The sequence below is a fragment of the Eretmochelys imbricata genome, chromosome 7 (assembly GCF_965152235.1).
Source record: "Eretmochelys imbricata isolate rEreImb1 chromosome 7, rEreImb1.hap1, whole genome shotgun sequence".
NCBI lineage: Eukaryota > Metazoa > Chordata > Testudines > Cheloniidae > Eretmochelys > Eretmochelys imbricata.
Genome location: NC_135578.1, coordinates 52,951,109 through 52,972,597, shown reverse-complemented (window position 1 = coordinate 52,972,597; position 21,489 = coordinate 52,951,109). Strand labels below are relative to the sequence as shown.

Here is a 21,489-nt window from a genome sequence, read left to right as displayed (position 1 = left end):
GCCAGGACGTAGTGTCCATGAATACTTACTCTTTTCTTTAGTAAAGCACATTGCACATTGCTCTGCATGCTCTTTTGGCTAGGTAGCAGGGGATCAGCAACAGGCTACTTTGTTCTCTAGCCTGTTGTCATCAGCCATTAGGATGCAGCCCAAACAAGGATAGTTATTCCCAAAAAATATCAGCGAATGGACAGATGTCTCCATCTGGGTTTTGTTTGTTAGGGATCCCTTATTGCTGCAATTCCAGTTTCCCTTCCTAATCACTGAACTAGACTTGAGCAACCCCTCAAATGATCTTAGTTTGAATGTGCATCCAGTTCAGATGCTGAGCCAAAGTCCCTGAACCTCTCGAGTCAGCAAAATGAGGCTCAGGGAACTCAACGTTCCCGCGCGGTTGATTTGTTCTGTTATTCTTCAATTTTAGTCAAAGCTGGAGATGCCATAAGAACAGCCTCTGTGCCAGGCGATGGAGTCCTTTCTTACACTTTGCAGTGGTACCATACTCCTCAAATAGCCTCATAGTTCAGCCCCTTAGAAGTGAATGGTCGGGGGCTGGTGGCAGGGTACTCTTGGTGGAAGACTTTCTCCTCCAGAATTTGTTCCTTCTCTTGGTTGTTATCATCTCACAATATTGATCTCCAGGGTTCTGTGTAAGAACCATCTCCTTTCTCAAGCTCTTGATTGTAAATCAGTCTATTGTGCTGGCACTTGTGACTAATGATGCAACAAACCTGGTGGATGAACACATTTCAAGAACATTTCAACCCTTCAGTGGCTAACCAGGACAGGCCATGGGAAGAAAAGAACCATCTAAAAAGGTTACATTAAAACAGTCTTTTGCATTCCATTTTGTTGTTTGCACAAGTGTGTGATCTCAGCGCTCAGTGTCGAGGATTTTGTGTTTTTAATACAATACCAGCTGTGTCAGAGGAAGGCAAAATTATTATTATTCATTATTTGCATTACAGTAGCACCTTGCAGCCCAGTCGTGGCCCAGGGCCCCAGGGTCCTATGTGCTGTACAAACACAGAACAAAGATACACGGTCCCTGGCCCAGAGAGCTGACAATGTAGATCATTGCAAGTACTGCCCAAATACACTTAATTGTGAGATGTGTACTCTATCATGGGGGACAATTTCTCCCTGACCCCAGCTGAAGATCATCCCAAACCCTAAAGCATAAAGATTAAGAGGACTGGAAAGTAGCTGGTGGAATTGCAGATGCTGTTATTACTTATCTAGGGCCATATTCTGCTACTCCGACTCAAGTTGAATGTTACCATGCTCTGTAACTACCCCATAGAAATAAGTGGGGCTCCTCATGGCAAAAAGTGTTACAGCTTAGTCCTGTCAGTAAGGGTGCCAGCAGCCAGCCCATGTTTATCTAATCAGATTTTTTAAAATGTTAGCCATAGTTCTGGTTCAATAGAAGGGTCAAAGAGCCCAGGTGCCCCTGCCTTACCCAAGATACACACATATGCAGTGTCTGATCTTCTATGGCCCTGTACCTGTGCCCCCATTTACAGCCCAGGAAAGTGGGTGTCAAATGTCCCCAAATCCAAATGACTGTGTCTTAGTCCCACTCTACACAGGAGTAAATGATAACCCAAGGTGTTGGGCAATGGAGGTCCCACCTGTTCCCTCAGTTCCCTGGCTGTAACTCCCATTCATTTCAGTGGGACAAAAACCCATGTAACTGAGGGCACAGCTGGGCCCTGTGTCCCCCTCCTTCCCTCCAGTACTGGGTTTCTTAGTCCTTGAACAGGAAAGAACCCATGCTCCCTCTAGCTTGGATCCCAGAGTAGGTGCCACTTTCACACTCCTCAAATGGCAGGAAGGAAATGAAATCATGGAGAATGTTCCCTTTCCTGCTCTCTGCACAGGTACCCTCACAAGCTCTCTTCCCAGGCATCTTCTTGCTGAAGGTCAGCAGCTTATATACCTTCTGCTGGGTTAATTGGCCGATTGCTGTAACAAGGGCCACCTGCCAGCTTCTTAAAATCTGAGAAGACTCATCTGCCGCAGATGCAGGGGTAGAAGGGTTTGTTTCCCAGAAATGGGTCGGGTCGGGTCAGGTAGGGTGGAGGGTCTGTCTCAGACTAGGCCCCATCCCTGGGCCTGTTTCACAGGTTCTGAAACTCTTAGCATCCTGTGACAGGCTAGCTGCCTGTACCTGGGGCAGACTGCGCTGTGTCACCTTCACAATGAGCTGCCTGGTAGTTATGTCAGGATGCTAGCTTTTGGGTTCATAGCCCCAGCGGTCAATTCTCAGCCGGCAGGACTAAGCGGCAAAGCTCAGACACAGACCTGAGCTGTCCTAGAGATCCAGCAGTTGTGGAGTAGGTGAGAGTGGTTTAGGCTCACTTCTCATTGCAACTTTGAAACATTCACAACTGAAACTCAGGTGGGTGTTTCCTAACAAGGCAGGAACATAAGCCAGGCTCAGTGAGGTTTGTGGACATTTGAATGAGTCCGTGCAGATTTATGGCGTTGGGTGGAGCCCAAGTAGTTGTGGCTGAGTTTTGCTTTGAGGTTCAAACCCCCAAAATTCAGAGGGATTTGAACTGCGGACTTGCACACAGCGGTGGGAGTGTGTCATGAGCCAGTTCCCCTTCCTCCTTCCTCCTCCCCAGGTCCCCCATGAACTATTGCATGGCATTCTGTGGCACCTCTTTTGAAATAACACAACATCTGGCACCCTCTTTGAAGCCCTAAGTGACTAGACACAGCAGATGCAGGAATGCACTGGAGGACTATCATGTGAAAATGGCTGTATGAGGTGATCAAGGTATGAAAAATACGTGACTCCTGCATGTAAGTTTTTCTGTCTGTTTTGGAACTGGAAAATCTTGCGCCATCTAGAGTGGGTTTTGCACATGCTTTTCATATTGGAAGCAAGGCATAATGAAAGGAAGGATGGTCCACCGGGTAGGACACTAGCTTTGGAGACCTGGGTTTAATTCTCTGCCGTGCTACAGACTTTGTGTGGCACTGGACAAGTCACTAGATGGGGAGCTGAGGCCCTGAAGAACCGAGGGTATGTCCGCACAGCAAAAAAAACCAAAAACCCGCAGCCCTGTGGCAGTAAGTCTCAGAGCCTGGGCCAACTGACTGGGGCTCGCAGGGCTAAAAAAGCTGCATTGGCATTGGGGCTTGAGCCCAAGCTCTGAGACCCTCTTGCCTTGCTGGGTTTCAGACCCGGGCTTTAGTGTATGCCCAAACAGCTACCCTGCTAGTTTTAGCCCCACAGCACAAGCCCACATCAGTTAATCTGGGCTCTTCTGAGACTTGCTACCATTGTCCCTTTTTGCTGTGTAGACGCACCCTCAGCCTGTCTGGGACTGAGTTCCCCGTCTGTCCGATGAGGGTAATGGCACTGCCTCGCCTTGCAGGGTGTTGTGAGGATAAATACATTAGAGGTTGAGACGTGCTGAGGTGCTATGGGGATGGAGCTGTCTAAGTGCCTTAGGCAGAACAAGTTTTGCATTAGCTAACTGGATGGTTAAGTGGACACTGCTGTTGGTTAGTTTTTGATTATTGCAGCTTGGCTGCAAAATGTCAGCCAATGTTGTTGCTCATTCCCAACCCATTAAGACACTTCATCTCACACTAAGGCTTCAGGCTATTGCTATACTACCACTTATATCAGTATTACTCAAGTCACTCAGCGGTGTGAATAAGCTACCCCCCAAGTGACGTAAGTTATACCGAGCTAAGTGCCGGTGTGCATAGCATTTGGTCCGCAGGAGAACTTCTCCCACTGCTCGTTGGGGGTGCATTAATTAAGTCAGTGGGAGAGCTCTCTCCCATGGGCTTAGTGCAGCGGCTCCACTGTAAGCTGTCTAGTGTAGCCATAGCCTGAGTGTTGGCTTTAAACTCAAGCATGATGTGTGGCTGCTCGGAGTGATGCAGCACCCTCAGCAGCTCCCAGCCCTGGTTCCGCCTTAGTCCATCTGACAGCAGAACTCCAGGGGAAAGCACGCAAAGCCTGACTTCTCTCAGGAAGTGGAGCCTATGGTAGCATCCCCATGTTTGTAGCCTCTGTGGTTGGGACCCTACAAATCCCAAAGCCCAGGATGGACTCAAATCCCAGCCCTTGATCTGAACCCCCCTGAACTTTGAATCAAGATCCAAACTTTGCCTCCCAGGCCCCTCTCTAGTGAGACTCTCTCCTGCATCCTTTTTGCGTTCTCTATCCATTCGTGTTACACAGAGTTCAACTTATGCTCTCTTGACATTTTAACGTTGCTCCTTTTTTCCTACCTGACGACAAACTGTCTGGGGCTTGTTTACAAACCCCTAGTATTCAGCAGGCAGTAGGCTTTGCACTGACATGACAGACCTTCTCGTGTGGCCAGGGACACCAGAAATAGACTTGGAGGAGAGGATCCAAGATCAGTCTAGCAGGTCTCCTTGTTATTTTGTGACATGTAAACAATATGCAGTGAATCTAATCTGAACTACTAGTGTGCACCATTTACTTTGGAGGCTATTCCTTGTATTTTGTCAGCCTTTCTGGTTTTGCTAGTGAAATCAGGTTTTTTCCCCTGTAGTGGGGAGCGCTTTCTATCATCCTTTAGTCTGACTGTAGATAGGCCTGAATTAACTCCCTCCCTCAACCCAGACACACCTGAATGTCAGCATATTTGTTATCTAAACCTACAGCCAGATCTGAATTTTGCAAATGGCCTCATCTGTATAATGGGCCCAACCAAAATCCTCCAAACATTAGGTCATTTGAAATCCAGGTGTGAATTCTGAGTACTGGGCTCCTCTCTGATACTGGTAAATAACTGAGAACACTGATCAACCATCGTGAGGTGTATGATCAATACTAAATACATAAGTAAACTAGAACGGTGCTTACCAGCCTCCTCATGTACTTGTGCTCATTTACCAGACCAGGATGTTAGCTGTACCAGCTCAGCTGTCCGGAGGCTGTGGATAGGGATGCTAACCAGCTAGGCTGGAAAATAGAGAAGGGCTTGAGCAGCAAAATCTGAAGCTGGATCTAGATTTCAAACAGCCCTAAAGTGCATGTGTGTTTTCACCTCTAGGCTTTTGTTCAGACCCCTCGCTAACATTTTATGTACCAGAAGGATCTGAAGTTAGATTTCCTTGGCCTGTGTTCCTCTACAGTCAGCAACCTTCTCTCCATTAGTGATGCTTTCTTAGCCTAGTCTTTATGCTGGTCCCTGGGGAAACCCTTGCCTTCCAGACATTTGTGAATGTTCTGTCCACAGCATGGTTTGTAGCACTTCAGACTCAAGAGACGGGTTTGGAGCAGCCCAAGGTTGGCTGCAGATGAGAGAGCACACAGCTGAATGGGAGATAGGGCAGTGCAATGAGCCCCAGAGGTGTAAGGGAGAGACGGAGCCTAGAATCCCAGTCATGCAACCATGGAGCTCCAGCACGAATGCCTGTGCCATTTGAAAACTGCTGGACTGGAATAGATGGTCTGCTGATAAAGGCAGGATGAGGAGCCAAGAACCCCAGGTTCTACCCCAGGTTGGACTTGTCACTGACCTCCTCTGTGGCCTTGGACAAGTCATTTAACCCAAGCTCTGGAAACAGGATGCCACAGTCCCAGTCTTTTTGTTCCCTGTATGCATGCACTGAATGAATTGCTCCTGAAAGAGGGTGACGCCATTGTCCCACTCTCCTTCCTTACCAGCTGGCCGAGGGGAGCACACACTACACCTTATCAAGGTTGGCACCACTCCCACTCCAGCATCTGTTCCTCTTTGGGACCCCCAGGGGAATCCTGGCTCAGCCAGCCTGCATTCCTTTTGGGACTCTGCCCTCCACGGATGCCCCAACGTGGCTGTGGTTCCCAAGCTCCTGGGCTTAATCTCTCTTACTCTCAAGCTGATCGTTTCTCTCTCTATCATATCAGGTATTTATACTACAGACCTAACTCTGCCAATTGCGGAAACATTAGCCAATCCCTGTGATCCTACTCATTGTAAAAGGATCTCCAATGCCTATAGCCAGATGTGAATGAAAATGTTCCCTCATGGACAGGCACATGCTGCTTTGGTGTGTTGTTGTTTTACACAGCGCTTTCCATGTGTTTTACCCAACTATTTTATAAAGTTTCATCCATCACGTTTCTTCCCCAGTGCATCCCTATCCTACTCTCCTACCCTCCCCCACTGAGCGCCCTTTCTCCCCCACGTGTATCTGCTGGAACTTTCAGTGTCTGCATGATGTCAAGGGCGAAGGAATGCCAGGCAGGCGGGAGGAGGAGGTTGATTGTGAGCAAGCCAAGTGACAGGCTGACATGATTAAGAGCCTGCTGGCTAATTAAAGCACAGAGGTGGGAGGAGCAAAGTGTTTAAGGGTGCCAGAGAGAGAAAGGCCTCCCCAAACCTCTTGTTACACTTCAGTGAACTGAGCAGCTGAGTTGCACAGAGCAAATCCTAATTAACTCTTTCACACCTCGTCTCTGGAGTTCAAACTGAGGGTTGAAGGGGGACCCAGCAAATGGCACCTTTAACTGAAAAGCCTGATCCAAGGTAAGGACAAGTCTGATTTCTGACTAGTAATCGGCTGGCGGCTTAGCACTCCCAGGACTTTATGTAGTATTCCTGCTAGCTTAATGCCATGTTAGCTGGGGTGACACAGGTTAACTCCCAGTTCTGTTGGTGTATCACAAGCTACAGTTTGAGGAAAAGAGTTCTCTAGATGGCTTTGCAATGGATCTATGTTCTGATTACTGGAGATGGAGGAATCCTGGCCTGGATTTCTGCCTCCTCCCTGCCAGCCTCTGGTGGGTGACCAAAGTCAATACCCAAATTTTGCAACTTGTGCCTGTTTCTAAAATCAAAGTGATGGGAAAAAATCTGGTGCTTTGGCGCAGGCCCATACTGATTGGCCTCATGGCAAGTGTGTTTGTTTTTTGTCTTTCACTTACTAAATCTTCTAGGCCGTACATTAGTCTGGTTATTGGGCTGGAAGAATGAGAATGATGTGAATTTAAAAGTAGGGTTTGAGTTGGATGTTCTGCTGTTCCTGAAGGAACTTGTAATCGGAGATCAGAATTTAGCCTGCATCCTCTAAGAGCATCTCATTTTAGACCTGTACCCAGCTGAGACCTCCTTTCCTAGGGCATCTCCAGTACTGGGCATATAGGTAGCCTCTGGGTTCTTGATTCCATTCTTGCAGCTGCTATAAGAGGCAGCATGGTCTGTTGGACTGAGTGTAGGACAGGCAGTCAAGACACCTGGTTCTGTTCCCTCCTGGGCCACTGGCTTGTTGTATGGCTTTGGCCATCATTCTGGGGTTCTGCTGCGGCCTCTTTGTGCAAACTGCGCTCTCTGTAAAGCCAGATGAACAGCCCCTGGGAATTCCTCTGACATAGGATCGTTGCCTAGGTGGCAAAGACCCAGCAGAATGACTCTACTCCACCTCCCCTTGCAGCGCCTGACCGAGGAGCATGTCAGGGGTGTGCCAGGAGAGACATGGAGTACCTCTGCCCTCAGGTTGGCCTTAGCTCTTGCAGTGGCCCCGCGGAGTTGTTGCAGCTGTGCCAGAGTTAGAGCAACCCTCAGGGTGCTCCAGCATCTGATGTTGCGGGGACCAGAGGGTTCCACCCCAAATCTGGTTCCCTTGACCCCGCACATCCTGTGCCAGCTGAGTGGAGTTTAGCTACAGTTCAGAATTGGGGTCTGTGTCTGTTTCCCCATCTCTGTGTGAAGTGGTGATCTGCACATTACCTACCTTAAAAAGGGGTAATGTGCAGATGAGTAGATAAATGTTTGTGCAGCGCAGTGGGAAATGTAGTGGTACATGTTGGTCGCTGTTAGAAAACCGGGGTTTGCTAGCAGTTAGCACAGCATGTGATTGGAGATAGTGGTGTATTTCCCTGTACCTGAGACAGTAACTTTGTGGTTTGGGTGCATTTCAGATATTGTGGTGTGGTGACAGTTAGTAAATGTTGCTATTCTAATGGACCCCACTGTCTAGATATAAATAGTATTATTAGATGGTTGCTTTATTTGTGAATTTCACTGTGAAATTAGAACTGGGCCTGAATCAACACCCTTCCCCCACCCCAGCCATCAGCGGAGTTTGTATCTGGATCTGAACATTGTGGTTTGGATGCATTTCTGCTTAAAATCTAGACGATGGTAAGTGTTGCGTCTCCTTCATTATTAGTGGTTGTGTAACTTGAGAGCTCTCATCAACATCTGCACGAGGTAATGTCCAAAGAAGCCTGACTGGCTCTGCTCGCGGTATCTAATCCATTGTATTTATAGGGTGCCATTCACTGCAGTGAACATGCAGTTTAGTGTGACCGTGTCCCTGGAAAGGTGCTGCATCTAAAGCCTGTGGCTAGTGCATTGAGTCCATGGCTTTAAAACTGGGAACTCTTAGGGCTTCTGGAATCTGCAGCCATGGTTAGATCTGTTTGTTCAGAACGATTGGTTTGCCCCCAAATCCAAGTGGCCTCGAAACAACTGGGACCCAATGAATCCAATATGTACAATTTATGAAGTGAAATGGAAAACTGACATCCTCCCGACCCCCTTTATGTGGCCTTTAAGGATCCCAGGGCGCTTTTTGCAAGAGCAGAGGGTATAACCTGGTGTCTTTAACTTCACTTCCTCTCGTTAACTCTGTCCAAATTGAATTCCTGCTAATTACATTCTCCCTGCCTAAATTCCCCCTACAGCCTCAGTAACATCAGGTCCCCTAAACTGTTCAGTGTTGCTGCGTGCTGTTAGTTATGTCCTGCTTTCATTCCAGAGGAGGCAGCACTTCAGCTGCACATGATGTGTCCCCTTGTGTAAACATCAGCATCAGTTTGTACGGTGCTCTGGGAGCCTGTGTGATGGGAGCAGTTACATATATCAGGTGGATCTGAACAAAACCTCAGATCCCAATACTTCAAACGGCTGTGTCTTGGGACTCTCTCGCTAATATAAATACACGGTATGATTAAAACAGTTCAGGGTCTGCTTTTACATCTCTAATATCTTGGTCTGATATTTGAGGCTGTGATGTGGTTGTGTACATGTGACACACAGACAGGCATGACACACAACTTCCCCTACACTGTGGAGACTTCAGCATTATATCTCCAATTGTACTGACAGCTAACTCCACAATCATCTCATCTAGCTACCAAGCACAGAAGTTAGAGGACAGGCATGACAGGGTCAGAATAAGTAGGTGCCAAATTACACTGATGTAAAATCTGCTGTCCTGGAACGGGGTGTTTTTAGCTACCAGGAAGAACAGAACTCTTACCCAAAGGGATCTTGTCAAGTGATATAAAGCTGCTTCCAATTCTGAGTGCGTAGTCCGTGCAAAGCAAATCATGAACTTACCTCCTCCTGTTCTATTAGAGACACAAGGTTCAGGGGACTGGACGTCACGGGGGCGGGAATCTCTGTGAAATGGGATTCAGTGGTTCCAGTCCATTTCCTTGTGAAGAGGGATCCATCTGCCTGCCATTTTCCCAGCTGGTGCTACCTGCTGACCTTTGTCGGCTGCTTCAGCCAGAAATGGGGTGATCCATGGACACTGAACTGTCCTCTATGATCTAAAGGAGGCCATTGCTTGTCAGGACAGGGCATAACAGCAGAAAGATCTGACCATCTGGTCATCAGGAGGTCATCTAGTCCAACCCCCTGCTCAAAGCAGGACCAATCCCCAATTTTTGCCCCAGATCTCTAAATGGCCCCCTCAAGGATCAAACTCACAACCCTGAGTTTAGCAGGCCAATGCTCGAACCACTGAGCTATCCCACCCCCCCATGCTCTTGTACTCTCTGAAATTGAATGAAGGAGTTGAGTCTGCAGGGCTGTCAGTCTGTCAAATGTTTCAACTGCATCAAAGTCCCTTTTCCAGCACAAGATCCCAGATATTTTAGCTGTAACATTTGTCTTCATCTTAATGGGAAAGGTGACCAAATGTAGATCTGTGTTCCGTCACTTTTAAGATGTTCATTTTAAGTACTTTGTGCTGAATTAACTCGCACTGCTGGTGCCATTTGTTCAGTGTAAAGTTCATTGCTGAAAGATGTCTTCATCCGGAAACATCCCAAAGATCTTGAAGCAGCACATTCAATAGGGTTGCCATCTTTAATGGCTGGTAACTGGACCCCCAAAGCTTTGCCCTGCCTCTTCCCCCAAGGCCCTGTCCCCTCCTCCACCTCATCCCCTGAGGCCATACCCCTTCTCTGCCTCTTCCTCTAGGGTCCCACCCTTATCGCTTGCAGGATCTTCACCAGCACAGCCGAGGCTGCATTACCTGCCACCTGTGGGCTGTACAAGGCCACATGCTGCCACTAGAGGCATGAACAGCCTGGCCCCAGAGGCAGCGGCTGCTGTTGCTGTTCTGCCTCCTTCCTTACGCTTAGGGCTACCACCTTTTCCAAAGATTTTAAAAAAATGGACATCAGGGCTTGTCAAATGGCACCTGGACACACAAGCTGAAACCCAGATTGTCCGGGTGAAAATCAGACAGGTGGCAATCCTAATGTTCAAGTTTACATTTCTTATTTGACTTCTATTACTCGGTGCAGTGGAGCTGTGCTGATTTGCATGAAATCAAATGGGATGTCTGTTCCTGTTACAAATCGCTGAATTTTCCAATTGAACATGCACCATGTTTTTAAAAAGAAAAGAAGGAATAAAACCAACAAGATGCTGCATCACTCAAAACGTGCTTTGTTAATTTATTTTAACAATTGTAGTTTAAATTATTTGTGGTGATACATCATGATATGCCAGCCAGGGCTCTACACTGCATGCAGTTCCTTTGGTAAGTGAAGCTTTGCCACTGTATTTCTGCTGTTTTCTGAGGAGTGGAGGGAAACCATTGTTTTGTATGAACCTTTGCGAGGCTGTCTTGTACATTGCTTATTTACAGTTCTTGCATGCCGCTCATTCATAGGATGCTGAGCATAATGTCCTCTGGGGCAGTGGCAGGATGTTAACTCTTAAAATAAAAATAATGATCTACTTATTTTCATACGTATTTCAAGACGGGGAGGAATGGCAAGTTGTGAGAGAGCTGGTCGACTGGGTTAAGTCAACACTCTCTTCAGTATTTTGATATTCTTTTTCTTCCTTTTATGTAACACAATGTGAAGAGAAATTAAGTGGTACCAAGGACTCCATCCTACAAGGTACCAAGTACTGGGACTCTGATCCAGCAAAGCTCTTAAACACATGCTTAGCTTCAAACCAATGGGACTACCCCTGTGCTTGGAGCATTCCCACTGGCTGCAAATTAACCACGTGCTTAAGAACTTTGCTGGGTCATGGACACAGTGCTCAGGGCTCCAGGATCAAGCTCCATGTGGAAAGCAAGGCCTACAGTAAGGCACAGGATACATGGAACATACTGCAGGTCAGGTGTGTTGGGAAGTATTGCTCGCCTTTAAAAGGCCTCATAATTTTTAAGCCAATCTCATGATTTTTGGGTCACCTGACTCGTGATTTTTTGAACGTGTGGGGTTGGCAATTTACACACAAAAAGTCCTAGTTGAATAAGTGGAGGTGTCACTACTCACAAGGGAAGGAAACCTTGGTTTTTAAAAATAGTTTTTTTAACCAGCATTGCCCCTTTCAGGCTGAGACTTGAAAAGTTGTCTAGTGGATTTTGATGCCCACGTAGTAGGAGCTGGGTATTTGAATCACTTGTGGCCATACAAATCTCAGTCCAGGCTTCTAAACCAGTATACAACCAAGGAAACAACCTGTCACCCAAAATAACTAATTAATGAGATTCCTAGCACAGGGCCAGATTCTACAGCACTCCAGTGACTTAAAAGCACGTATCTTACACTGAACTATTAATGAGTTATTTGTTATGTATTGCTATTGTAGGGAGAGATCCTGGAATGTTTGAAACGTGAGATAATCCAGAGACATGTTGTACAGAAGTAGTCACCGCGTATCTGCATTCCTTCTAACTAGGACGCCACCACTCTCTTTTCCACACCAAGTAGGGAAAGAGCTGTGGTCTTGGAAGAAATGTGCTGACACTAAAAGGGATGAAAGAAAAGGAGGACTTGTGGTATCTTAGAGACTAACAAATTTATTTGAGCATAAGCTTTCGTGAGCTACAGCTCACTTCATCGGATGCATGCAGTGGAAAATACAGTAGGGAGATTTTATATACACAGAGAACATGAAATAATGGGTGTTACCATACACACTGTAACAAGAGTGATCAGGTAAGGTGAGCTATTACCAGCAGGAGAGAAAAAAAACCTTTTGTAGTGATAATCAAGGTGGGCCATTTCCAGCAGTTGACAAGAATGTGTGAGGAACAGTGGGGGGCGGAGGGGAGAGAAGGAATAAACATGGGGAAATAGTTTTACTTTGTGTAATGACACATCCACTCCCAGTCTTTATTCAAGCTTAAGTTAATGGTGTCCAGTTTGCAAATTAATTCCAATTCAGCAGTCTCTCGTTGGAGTCTGTTTTTGAAGTTTTTTTGTTGAAGAATTGCCACTTTTAGGTCTGTAATCAAGTGACCAGAGAGATTGAAGTGTTCTCCGACTGGTTTTTGAATGTTATAATTCTTGACATCTGATTTGTGTCCATTTATTCTTTTATGTAGAGACTGTCCAGTTTGGCCAATGTACATGGCAGAGGGGCATTGCTCTGTGTTCTCTGTGTATATAAAATCTCCCCACTGTATTTTCCACTGCATGCATCTGATGAGGTGAGCTGTAGCTCATGAAAGCTTATGCTCAAATAAATTTGTTAGTCTCCAAGGTGCCACAAGTCCTCCTTTTCTTTTTGCGGATACAGACTAACACGGCTGCTGCTCTAAAAGGGATGAAGAAATCTTTAAAAGTCTGCCTAGAGGTATGGGGGTGCTGGCAAGAAACTAGTACATGTGACATGTAGATGTAGGCACATTTAAGATCAGAAACTTCTGGCTTATACCCTTGGGAATTCATTACCTGCCATCATGTCTTAAATTTGTACAGCAGAAGCTTTTGCTGCTATTTTTTTCACATTTCAGTAAAGGCATTATTTAAGGTCTGCTGGAGAGGTAGCACTGTCTACTGGCTAGCGCAGGATTCTGGAAGGAAGGAAAGGGGGGTTCTATTTCTGGTTTTGCTGAACTACTTCCTCTATCTATAAAATTGATAAGATGGATCCCACCTTCTGGAGCACCACTGATTTAAAGTGCTCTTGTATATGTAACACCGACAAACCCTGGTTGTCAGTGGGCAGGCTCAAACCTGGGCTCTCTGGAGCTTAGTGCATGTGCCTTTACTGCGTGAGCTAAAAGCCACATGGCCCTTAGTTAAGTCTGTAGAACAGACTCATTAATCTCTAAGTATGTCTCAGTGCCACTGGAGAGGACAGAGCACCACACCCCAGAGGTGTGGGGTTACATGTATACCTGCACAGTGGTAGTAGTGTATGTGTAAACACTACTACTACTGTGTATATAAATATATATATATATATAAAGGACATAGGCTCCAATTCTGGAAAACAGTCTCCATTCATGAAAGCACTTAAGCGGCTGCTTAACTTTAAAGTCAGTGAGACTAAACCCATGCTTAACTTTAAGCACCTTGGAGACCAGCAGTAGTAACTGTGAGCCTGATTTAGGAAAGCTTCAAGCACATGCTAAACTTGAAGCATATCCTTGAGTGCTTTCCTGATTCGGGACCATAGCTACTGCTTGCTGCCTGGTTTGTAATAAAACCTAATGCTCAGAGCCTCGCCCGGTAGAAATCAGCTTCGCAAACTGCAGTCTGTGGAACATGCTGATTCCTACCAGCCACGCATTTCACTCCTGCCACCTGACCTATTTGTGAATTCAGCTGATAACATTGATTAACTTCACAGTGAACACACACTAAATGCGTATTATATTAATTAAATTCCAGAAATGCTAATAAGTTTGGGGAATGTGTGAAACATCATTTTTCTAGGTCAGATTGTAATTAGTTTGCCCCTCCTTCTTCATTCACTTTTGGCAAACTTGTTTCCTTTAATTACCGTTCTATTTTTATACCCAGAATCTCTTCCATTGAAAAGTGTTTCTTCTTAATTATGGGTTTATATCCCAACTGATGCCAAGATCAGTGATTCCACTGAATTCACAGTCTGCTTGCAGTTCTGGTACCAGTTTTCCTAAAGAGGGACTTGACAGTTTCAACAGCATGGGACCTTCAGCGCTGGCTCACATTATGTGTGAAACTCTTACAGTTGCACAAGCTTGGACTCAATGAAGCCTTTCTAAAGAGTGATGTCAGTGGAAAGACTCATAGTGGGTTTTTGATCAGGCCCTCAGTGAAATGTGTAGACACGAGCGTATAGTGCTTTCCCCTTTAAATTAAAGAATTTCAGGCTATGTCTATGCTTCAATCACTACAGTTGCTGCGCTGCAGCTGCACTGCTGCTTCAGTATCGCCCTTCACTACAGCAAAGGGAGTGACTCTCCCATCACCGTAGTCAATCCACCTCGCGGAGAGATGGTCGTGAGGTCAATGGAAGAATTCTTCCATCGGCCTAGCACCGTCTACACTGCGGCTTAGGTCAGCTTAACTACATTGTTCAGAGTGTGGATTTTTCACACCCCTGAGCAATGTGGCGGGTTTGACCTAACTTTTTAGTGTCGACCTGGCTTCACAAAAGGCACTCACACAGAAAATGAAAACTGCAAAATTCGGTCAATTGTAAGGAGTCCTTGACTCCATTTTACTTTGTTTCTCTCGATATATTTAATTTTCCAGCTCAACGTCTTTCCTAAAAAACATTCAGGGTTAAAGAGCTAGGTGCATTAAATAATGAAGTCATTATAATGTTCAAAGATTTATTGCAGAGGTGGTCTAACTTTCACATTTTCCTACCACCCAAGATTTTTCTGCAATATACACCTAAGGTTTTTTTTATATTTATATAGTATCTTTCACCCCATGGTGTAGAAAATTTATATGCCAGGATCACTTGTACAGAGAAATGAATCCACCTCTGGAATGGAGCAGCTGTTAGTAGTTTAGGACAGGAAATGAGGAGGAATCTCTCAGCCAATTGGAATGGCAGGGAGAATTCAGGCCCCAGTGCAGCAAAGCATTTAAGCACAAGCTTAACTTGCATCATGTGAACAGCCCCATTGATGAGACCTTTGTTGCCTGGGCATTCTTTATGCTTCCCTTGCTGCCAAAACAGCTTTTTGCAGGCCTTGCTCCCAAAGGCAAGTCCCTACAGTGGGATGATTGGTAGGAAACAATGAGTTGAAAGTCCTGGAGTTACCAGCCATTGCTGTGTATTTCCCTCTGCCCCACAAAGGGACCAACTTAGCCGGTGGTTTATTTACCCAGAGGAGTTTGATTCACGATAGATAGCTGGTTGTAGCTAGGAATTTTATACTCTTTTACGTGTGCTTGAACACAGATATTGGATCCAGGCTGGAGAGAGCTGAAATAGTTTAATGTACCCCTTCTCTCCCAACAATGATAGCTAAATATTTGTATCCTCCACCTAATGAAGATTTCATAGGGCTCAGAATAAGCCCTGTTATGAAAATATATTGGGCCATATTCTCCACCATTAACATCAGCTCAGGATCTGGCCCATATTGTCTCGTGTGGAGAAGCAGAAACATAAAGCAGATGTTGCATCAGCACGTAGAGCCAGGCAGCCTGTCTGTGGCTTGTATTTGGCTGCTGTTACTGTCCATTTTTAGAGTGAATGCCCCATGTTGCATTGTTTATGTTGTCCTGAGATATGCTTGGAGTCACGCTGTATGACTTCTGCCCCCTGGGGTCCTCACAAAGGCATAGTGGGTATCCCACGTGGCTATTTCAGTGAATAAAATAATTTAAATAATTAAATAAGTGCTGTCATCTGTTGTGACAGACACGTGACTGAAGACCCAGCTATTGGCTAGGCTTAGCATGGAAGAGACTGTTCTCATACGAAGTTTGCCTGTTGAATTTTCTTCAGCTAGATTGCCAAGTATTTGAAATCGAACATAGCAATTAACTCAAGCATGGCAAACAGACCAAGGGTTTTGTACATGTGTCTCTGAATAGCCTCTGACACCAACTTATATGGACGCCCCTGAAGGGGTTGGAACCTGGTACTTTTTGATCTAAAAGCATGAGCTGGTCCTGGTTGAGCTAAAGGACCAGCTCCACTAGCTTGGGGGCAGTAGACAGACTTATAAATGTCTGTATGTGGGCCACCCACTTGAGAAGGCTGAAGAGCAGAGTGAGTTAGCCTGGCTTGCCATTAGTTTACACTTCTTTGGTGTTACATTTTTGGGGAAATAAAATACATTGTATTTACAAAAAGACATTGTTATTTCTGCAGGAATTCCTCAATGCTGGGTCCCTGGAGATAATACATCCTTGAAAATACAGGCTTATATTGTCAAAATGTGTCATCCTTATGCTGTGCACCACCATCTCTGGATTGATGTTGAAATCTCTTTGTTTATTATGTATGTTATGGTAGCTCCTAGAGGCCCAATTGTGCCAGGTGCTATACAGACATACAGTCCAAAATAGTCCCTGACACAAAGCACTTAAGATAGGAAAAATTAACTATGTCTGTCTCTCTGGTGCCTAATATTTAATAGGGTTTTGTCTTTATAATTCTGCCTTCTTTTTAAATGCAAATGCTGTATTCCTCTGGGATGATACTCCCTCAGCAAATGTGCCCCAGATGTGCGCCAGACGTCTCCCAATATATCGATAGCAGAACTGTAGTTCTGCTGCATGGCGGATGGGCAGCTGCAGAGTAGGTGTAGGGAGAGAGAATAGCCCAGTGCAGAACTAAGGGCAGGCTGGGGAAAAGGGCTCTGGTGTGGGGTTCGGATCTTTGAACACTTGGATCAGTGGCTGCAGTGGCTATGGCCAGGAGTAGCAGTGGCTTCCTAAAAGGGAAGGGGCACCAGCACCTGAACTGTTGCCCTGCCCCCCCCCCATGCCACCCTTCCCCTCAAGCCCCTGCCCCTTCTCCCTGAGCCCCTCCCTTGAGGCCCTGCCTTCACACTGCCTCTTCCCCTGAGGCTCTGCTCCCACACCACCTCTTCCCCCCCCACAAGACCCTGCCCCCTGCTTGCTTCTTACCACCCCACCCACCACCCATTGCTTGCCCTTACCGCTGGTAAAAATTGTGAGTGCATAGACCTCCCACTTTTAAAAGTGTGTGGGGGGCGGGGTCATGGCCCCCTGGTTCCCCATGTTCTGGCACCCCTGGTCATGGTCCCTATCTCTGCCTACAGCCTGGCTCAGTAGCTAGAGCAAGCCTGTTTGCAGGTTGCTGGGGAACTCTGTATCTCCTCCTCTATCCCAACAGTGTTCTTGCAGCTGCCTACACAAAGACCTTTACTCAGGCTTACATGTGTGCAGCTTACATCCCCAGAGCACAGAAGGGGTAATTGATATGTTGCTGAAGCTGGGCCAGAACAGGTGACCAAGAATCCTTCCACTCGCAAAAGGCCTGTTAATAGAAATATAATGAGAAGAAATACTGCAAGACAATGGAGTTGAAGAATACATCAGAATGTTCATTTAGCCAGAAACAATGACTCAGTAAAGGAAAAGAGAAATCCATCACTGAAGACACCTTTCACTGGCAAGTCAATGCATGTTTTGTATTGGGAACATGGAGCAAGTTAGCATTTTCTGTGGTCTATGAACTTCAAATGGGTCTAGAGAAGCTGGGAATGACAGACAAAAGTGAATGTGTATTTGACAACACAGTAGGGAAACTAACATCTTTCCTTGTTTCTGAAGATGTTACTACATAGAAGAAAGACCTCCCACCCTATTTCTCTATGATCAGTCATGTTGGTATCTAAGCACTAATATGTGCTGGGGTTTCCAGCTCAGGGATTTTCTCTCTAATGAGATTAGATATAGGCAAAAATTTTCATCTAAAACCTTTTTTGGCAAAAAAGTGCAGCTTCCATAACGCCAAAATGTTTCACAAATTCATGTTGTGGGAAAGAAGCCACAAACAAATATGCTGAAAAAGTTAAGACATTTATTTTGAAATTTCCTTCAAATTTATTTTAAACAATTAAAAAAAAAAACAAAATTCTCTAAATCAAAGCAAAACATTTCATTTAACCCAAACCTTTTAATTTTTGAATTTGCTGAAAAATTTGAAAAATTTTGTTTTTGGATAGACCTGAAACTATTTTTTTTAATTGTTCCAAATTGCCAGTGACCTGAAAAAGCCATTATTTGCACAGCTCTAGATGAGACACCTTGTAAAGATGCTGCATATCTCACAGGCTATCAGAGGCCAGACAGCTTTCTAACTTGTTAATGCAGATGACCTTGCATATAATCCAGATCTTGTGACTTAAAGTTTAGGGATAGTCTAAAGTAGTGATACTCAGGCTGTGGCTCACGAGCCACAAGTGGCTCTTAAATGTGTCTTCTGCAACTCTTTGCAGTACATAATACTAAAACACTGTGTGATTTAAATATTAGCCAGTCTAAGTTATTAACCAATCAAGATGATTTTCCTATGTTATTAACCAATTGTAGTTGATAAAATAACATTAGTCAGTCATTTTGCAGTGAGAATAATTATACTAAATATGAATATATAGTGCTGTAGTAAATGAAACAATGAATTTACACTACTGTGGCTCTTCTAGGTAATGTTGATTGCTAATTTGGCTCCTGAAACACTGAGATCTGAGTATCACTGGTCTAAAGGCTCCTTCAATAATATCCACATTAGGCGGAAATCCTGTTTATTTCTGTCTTCTCTCCATTCTGCAAATTACCAACAAATGCTGCTTCTCTTTGATCTAAACTCAGTTGGGTTCTGCCTTTGCTTAGGCTGGGAAATTAGTGGCTGCTGCTCTTGAAGGAAATGGAACTGTTGGCCTGGCTTCAGAGAGAGCGAAGGGTGCTCAGTGCTACTCTAGGTCATGCCTGCTGTTGTCCAAGGAGGCAAAGATAGGTGTATATGACAGCTGGTTTTCCAGACAACGCTCAGGAGAAGATTGTGGCCTATCTCTGGAACAGGGTTTCACAAGCCTGTGGGGAGAGGAGGTTGGGGAGCCAGCACACAATCTGCAAGAAGGGTGCTGTAAGCTTCCATCAGTGTAAACACACAAACAGCATCATGGTATGATTCTCTCTTTCATTTAAACAGAGAAAACCAGAACCTGGAAGTGCAGAAGACAAATTCCTCTGGCACAATGAGCTCTGGTAAGTCACTGCTCCTCGCATGCCTGCCTTTAACTACAGAAATCCTCCTGTCCAGTTCTAATGCTGTGACTGTTTTGTGTCTTTATCTGTTCTCTCTGAATCGACCATTCCTGTGTGGGATTCCACGGTCGAAGACCACAAGAAGTTTTCATAATAAAAAACAAACCCTGGTTTCAGGTTGTCATTCCCCCCTGCAGCCTGTATCAGCATCAAGATGACAAGAAAAGGAAGGACCGATCCTGAGCTGGGGTCAGTCAGCTTGCCCCCTTTGACTCTGTGGGAGCTAGGCTGCCTGACCCCAGCTGAGCTTTGAAACTCTCCCCTTTCCATGAGCTTGGGCCCATGTATTGTATTGACCTGAGACCTGGCACAATCCGGCTCTTCCCCTTTGAACTTCATTCATCTCTCAAACTCGGGAGATTCGAACCAGAAAAAGGATCCCACAAAATTCGGTGACCCCAAACTACTGAGTTTCATTTAGTTTTAGCAGTTGGTCTGTTTAGGACAGTGGTGCCCAAATTTTTCCTGTCGCACCACTCCCCATACTGGAATCTGTCCACGCCCCCACTGTCCCCATTACAGCACAGCTGGCGCAGCCCTGGAGCTTGGGCTGAAGGTGGAGCTGGGGGCAGAACGGGATGAGGAGGAGTTGGGGCTAGAAGCAGAGCTTGGCTGGAGGTGGAGAGGGAATATGGGCAGAGCTGGGCTGGGGGCAGAGCAGGACTGGGTGGCTCTCTCCCCACCGCCGTGGGGGCTGGCCCAGGCCCCACTGTGCACCCTCCCAACAGTCCTCTACAACCCCCTAAGGGGATGCGCCCCACAGTTAGGGGACCATTGGTTTAGGGTCCCCATTGCCGCTAGCCTAGGACAGCCCTGAGTGTCACTTTAGAAGATACTTCTGAAATAGTACCGGGCACCTGGGCAGACCCTTGATCTCCTGTGGGTTTGTATGAGGGTAACTGATTAGCAAATAGTGACTAGGTGGGTATTTAATTTTTTTTATGGTGGTGTCTAGAGGCCTCTGTCTGGGCTGGAACTCGGTTGTGTTAGGTGCTGTACAAACACACAAACAGTCCCTGCCCCCAGGAGCTCCGTCTCAATGGGCAAGGATGAGAGTGGAAGTGAATTTCTGTCCCTAGATCTGGTGATCAGCTCACACTGGGCATGTGGGTAAGCATGGTATCAACACACTCCACTTGCAGCAGGCTGGCAGACGCCCACCTCATAATACCTGTGTACCTGTGAGTGATTTTTGACCCATGTCATCCTTTTGTTGTCAACGATTAAATTATATCACAGATTTCACGGTTAAGTTTATTGCTGCCACTTGTTAAGCTTAATAAACTACATGTATATCCACAGTGTTTTACTACTCCCTGTCCTGTTCCTTTCTCGCATGTCTCCTGTATTTCTGCTGTAGACAGTGGAAATGCTTTTTTTGAAATCCTGAATATTGTCAGGCCCTGCAATGTGGTCAGTGTGAGCTCACTTATCTTAGGGTGCTCCGGCTTTCCCTTTGTCTTTCAGAACAAGAAGTTGATGTTGTGAAAACCGTGGTCAATGGGCTGATATCAAGCAGCGATGGACAAGAGCAAGGTGAGTCAAATACATTAAAAAGAATCTCTGCAGCTCCCCCTGCATGTCAGTTGGAGTGGCGCATCTATTTCCCCGCAGTTGAATCATTACAGTGTCTTACTGTGCCCGGCTGCAACTACAGCATGAGGGGACCGACCCAGTATTAAATTAACATTCATGTTTTAAGGAAAACTATCTTTGTCAGCAAGGGCCTGATCCCAGACTCATTGAAGAATATGAGCCTTTCCAATAGGCTTTGGAACCTGGCCTTGCATGATTAGATTTTTTTTTTTATTAGTGTATTTGTGGTGGGAAGATTTTTACCCTAGGCTTCTGCTCTGGTATTCATGTCCTTTCCTCTCCTTTGATGGCTTTTTATGACAGGCAGTGTATTTATTATAAGTGAATGAATGAGCTGGTTCAGAGTGAAACAGAACAAGAGCTTGGCAGAGTCTATATTTTGCTTTTACAAAACCTTGTTAGTGCGGTTATTCCCCAAACCAAAGGCAGTTTTGGAACAGGGTTGCAGTGTGTCCAAACCTCCCCTTGAAGTCCATTGAGGGGGTGGATAATAGTCTCTGATTTAAGCTCACTTCTAATACAAATTAGCTCAGAACCGTGCCCCAAAACTGGAAGTCAACCTTTCTTGAGGTTTGAAAGAATTCAGCCAAGTTCTTCCCCACATCATTCCTCTCGGTACCTTTCCATTCTGGGGCAGCCTCTGCATTTTCAGGTTTTAT

General features: G+C 45.6%; 1 protein-coding gene across 1 annotated transcript in view; it reads left to right on the top strand.

Moving 5' to 3' along the window:
• Positions 1–21,489, top strand: part of SORBS1 (sorbin and SH3 domain containing 1) — a 174,348-nt gene that overhangs the window by 59,270 nt on the left and 93,589 nt on the right. The window contains exons 2-3 of the mRNA XM_077822822.1: positions 19,119–19,174; positions 20,702–20,770. Coding sequence (XP_077678948.1) covers positions 19,119–19,174; positions 20,702–20,770 — 125 coding nt within the window. The remainder of the gene's footprint in view (positions 1–19,118; positions 19,175–20,701; positions 20,771–21,489) is intronic.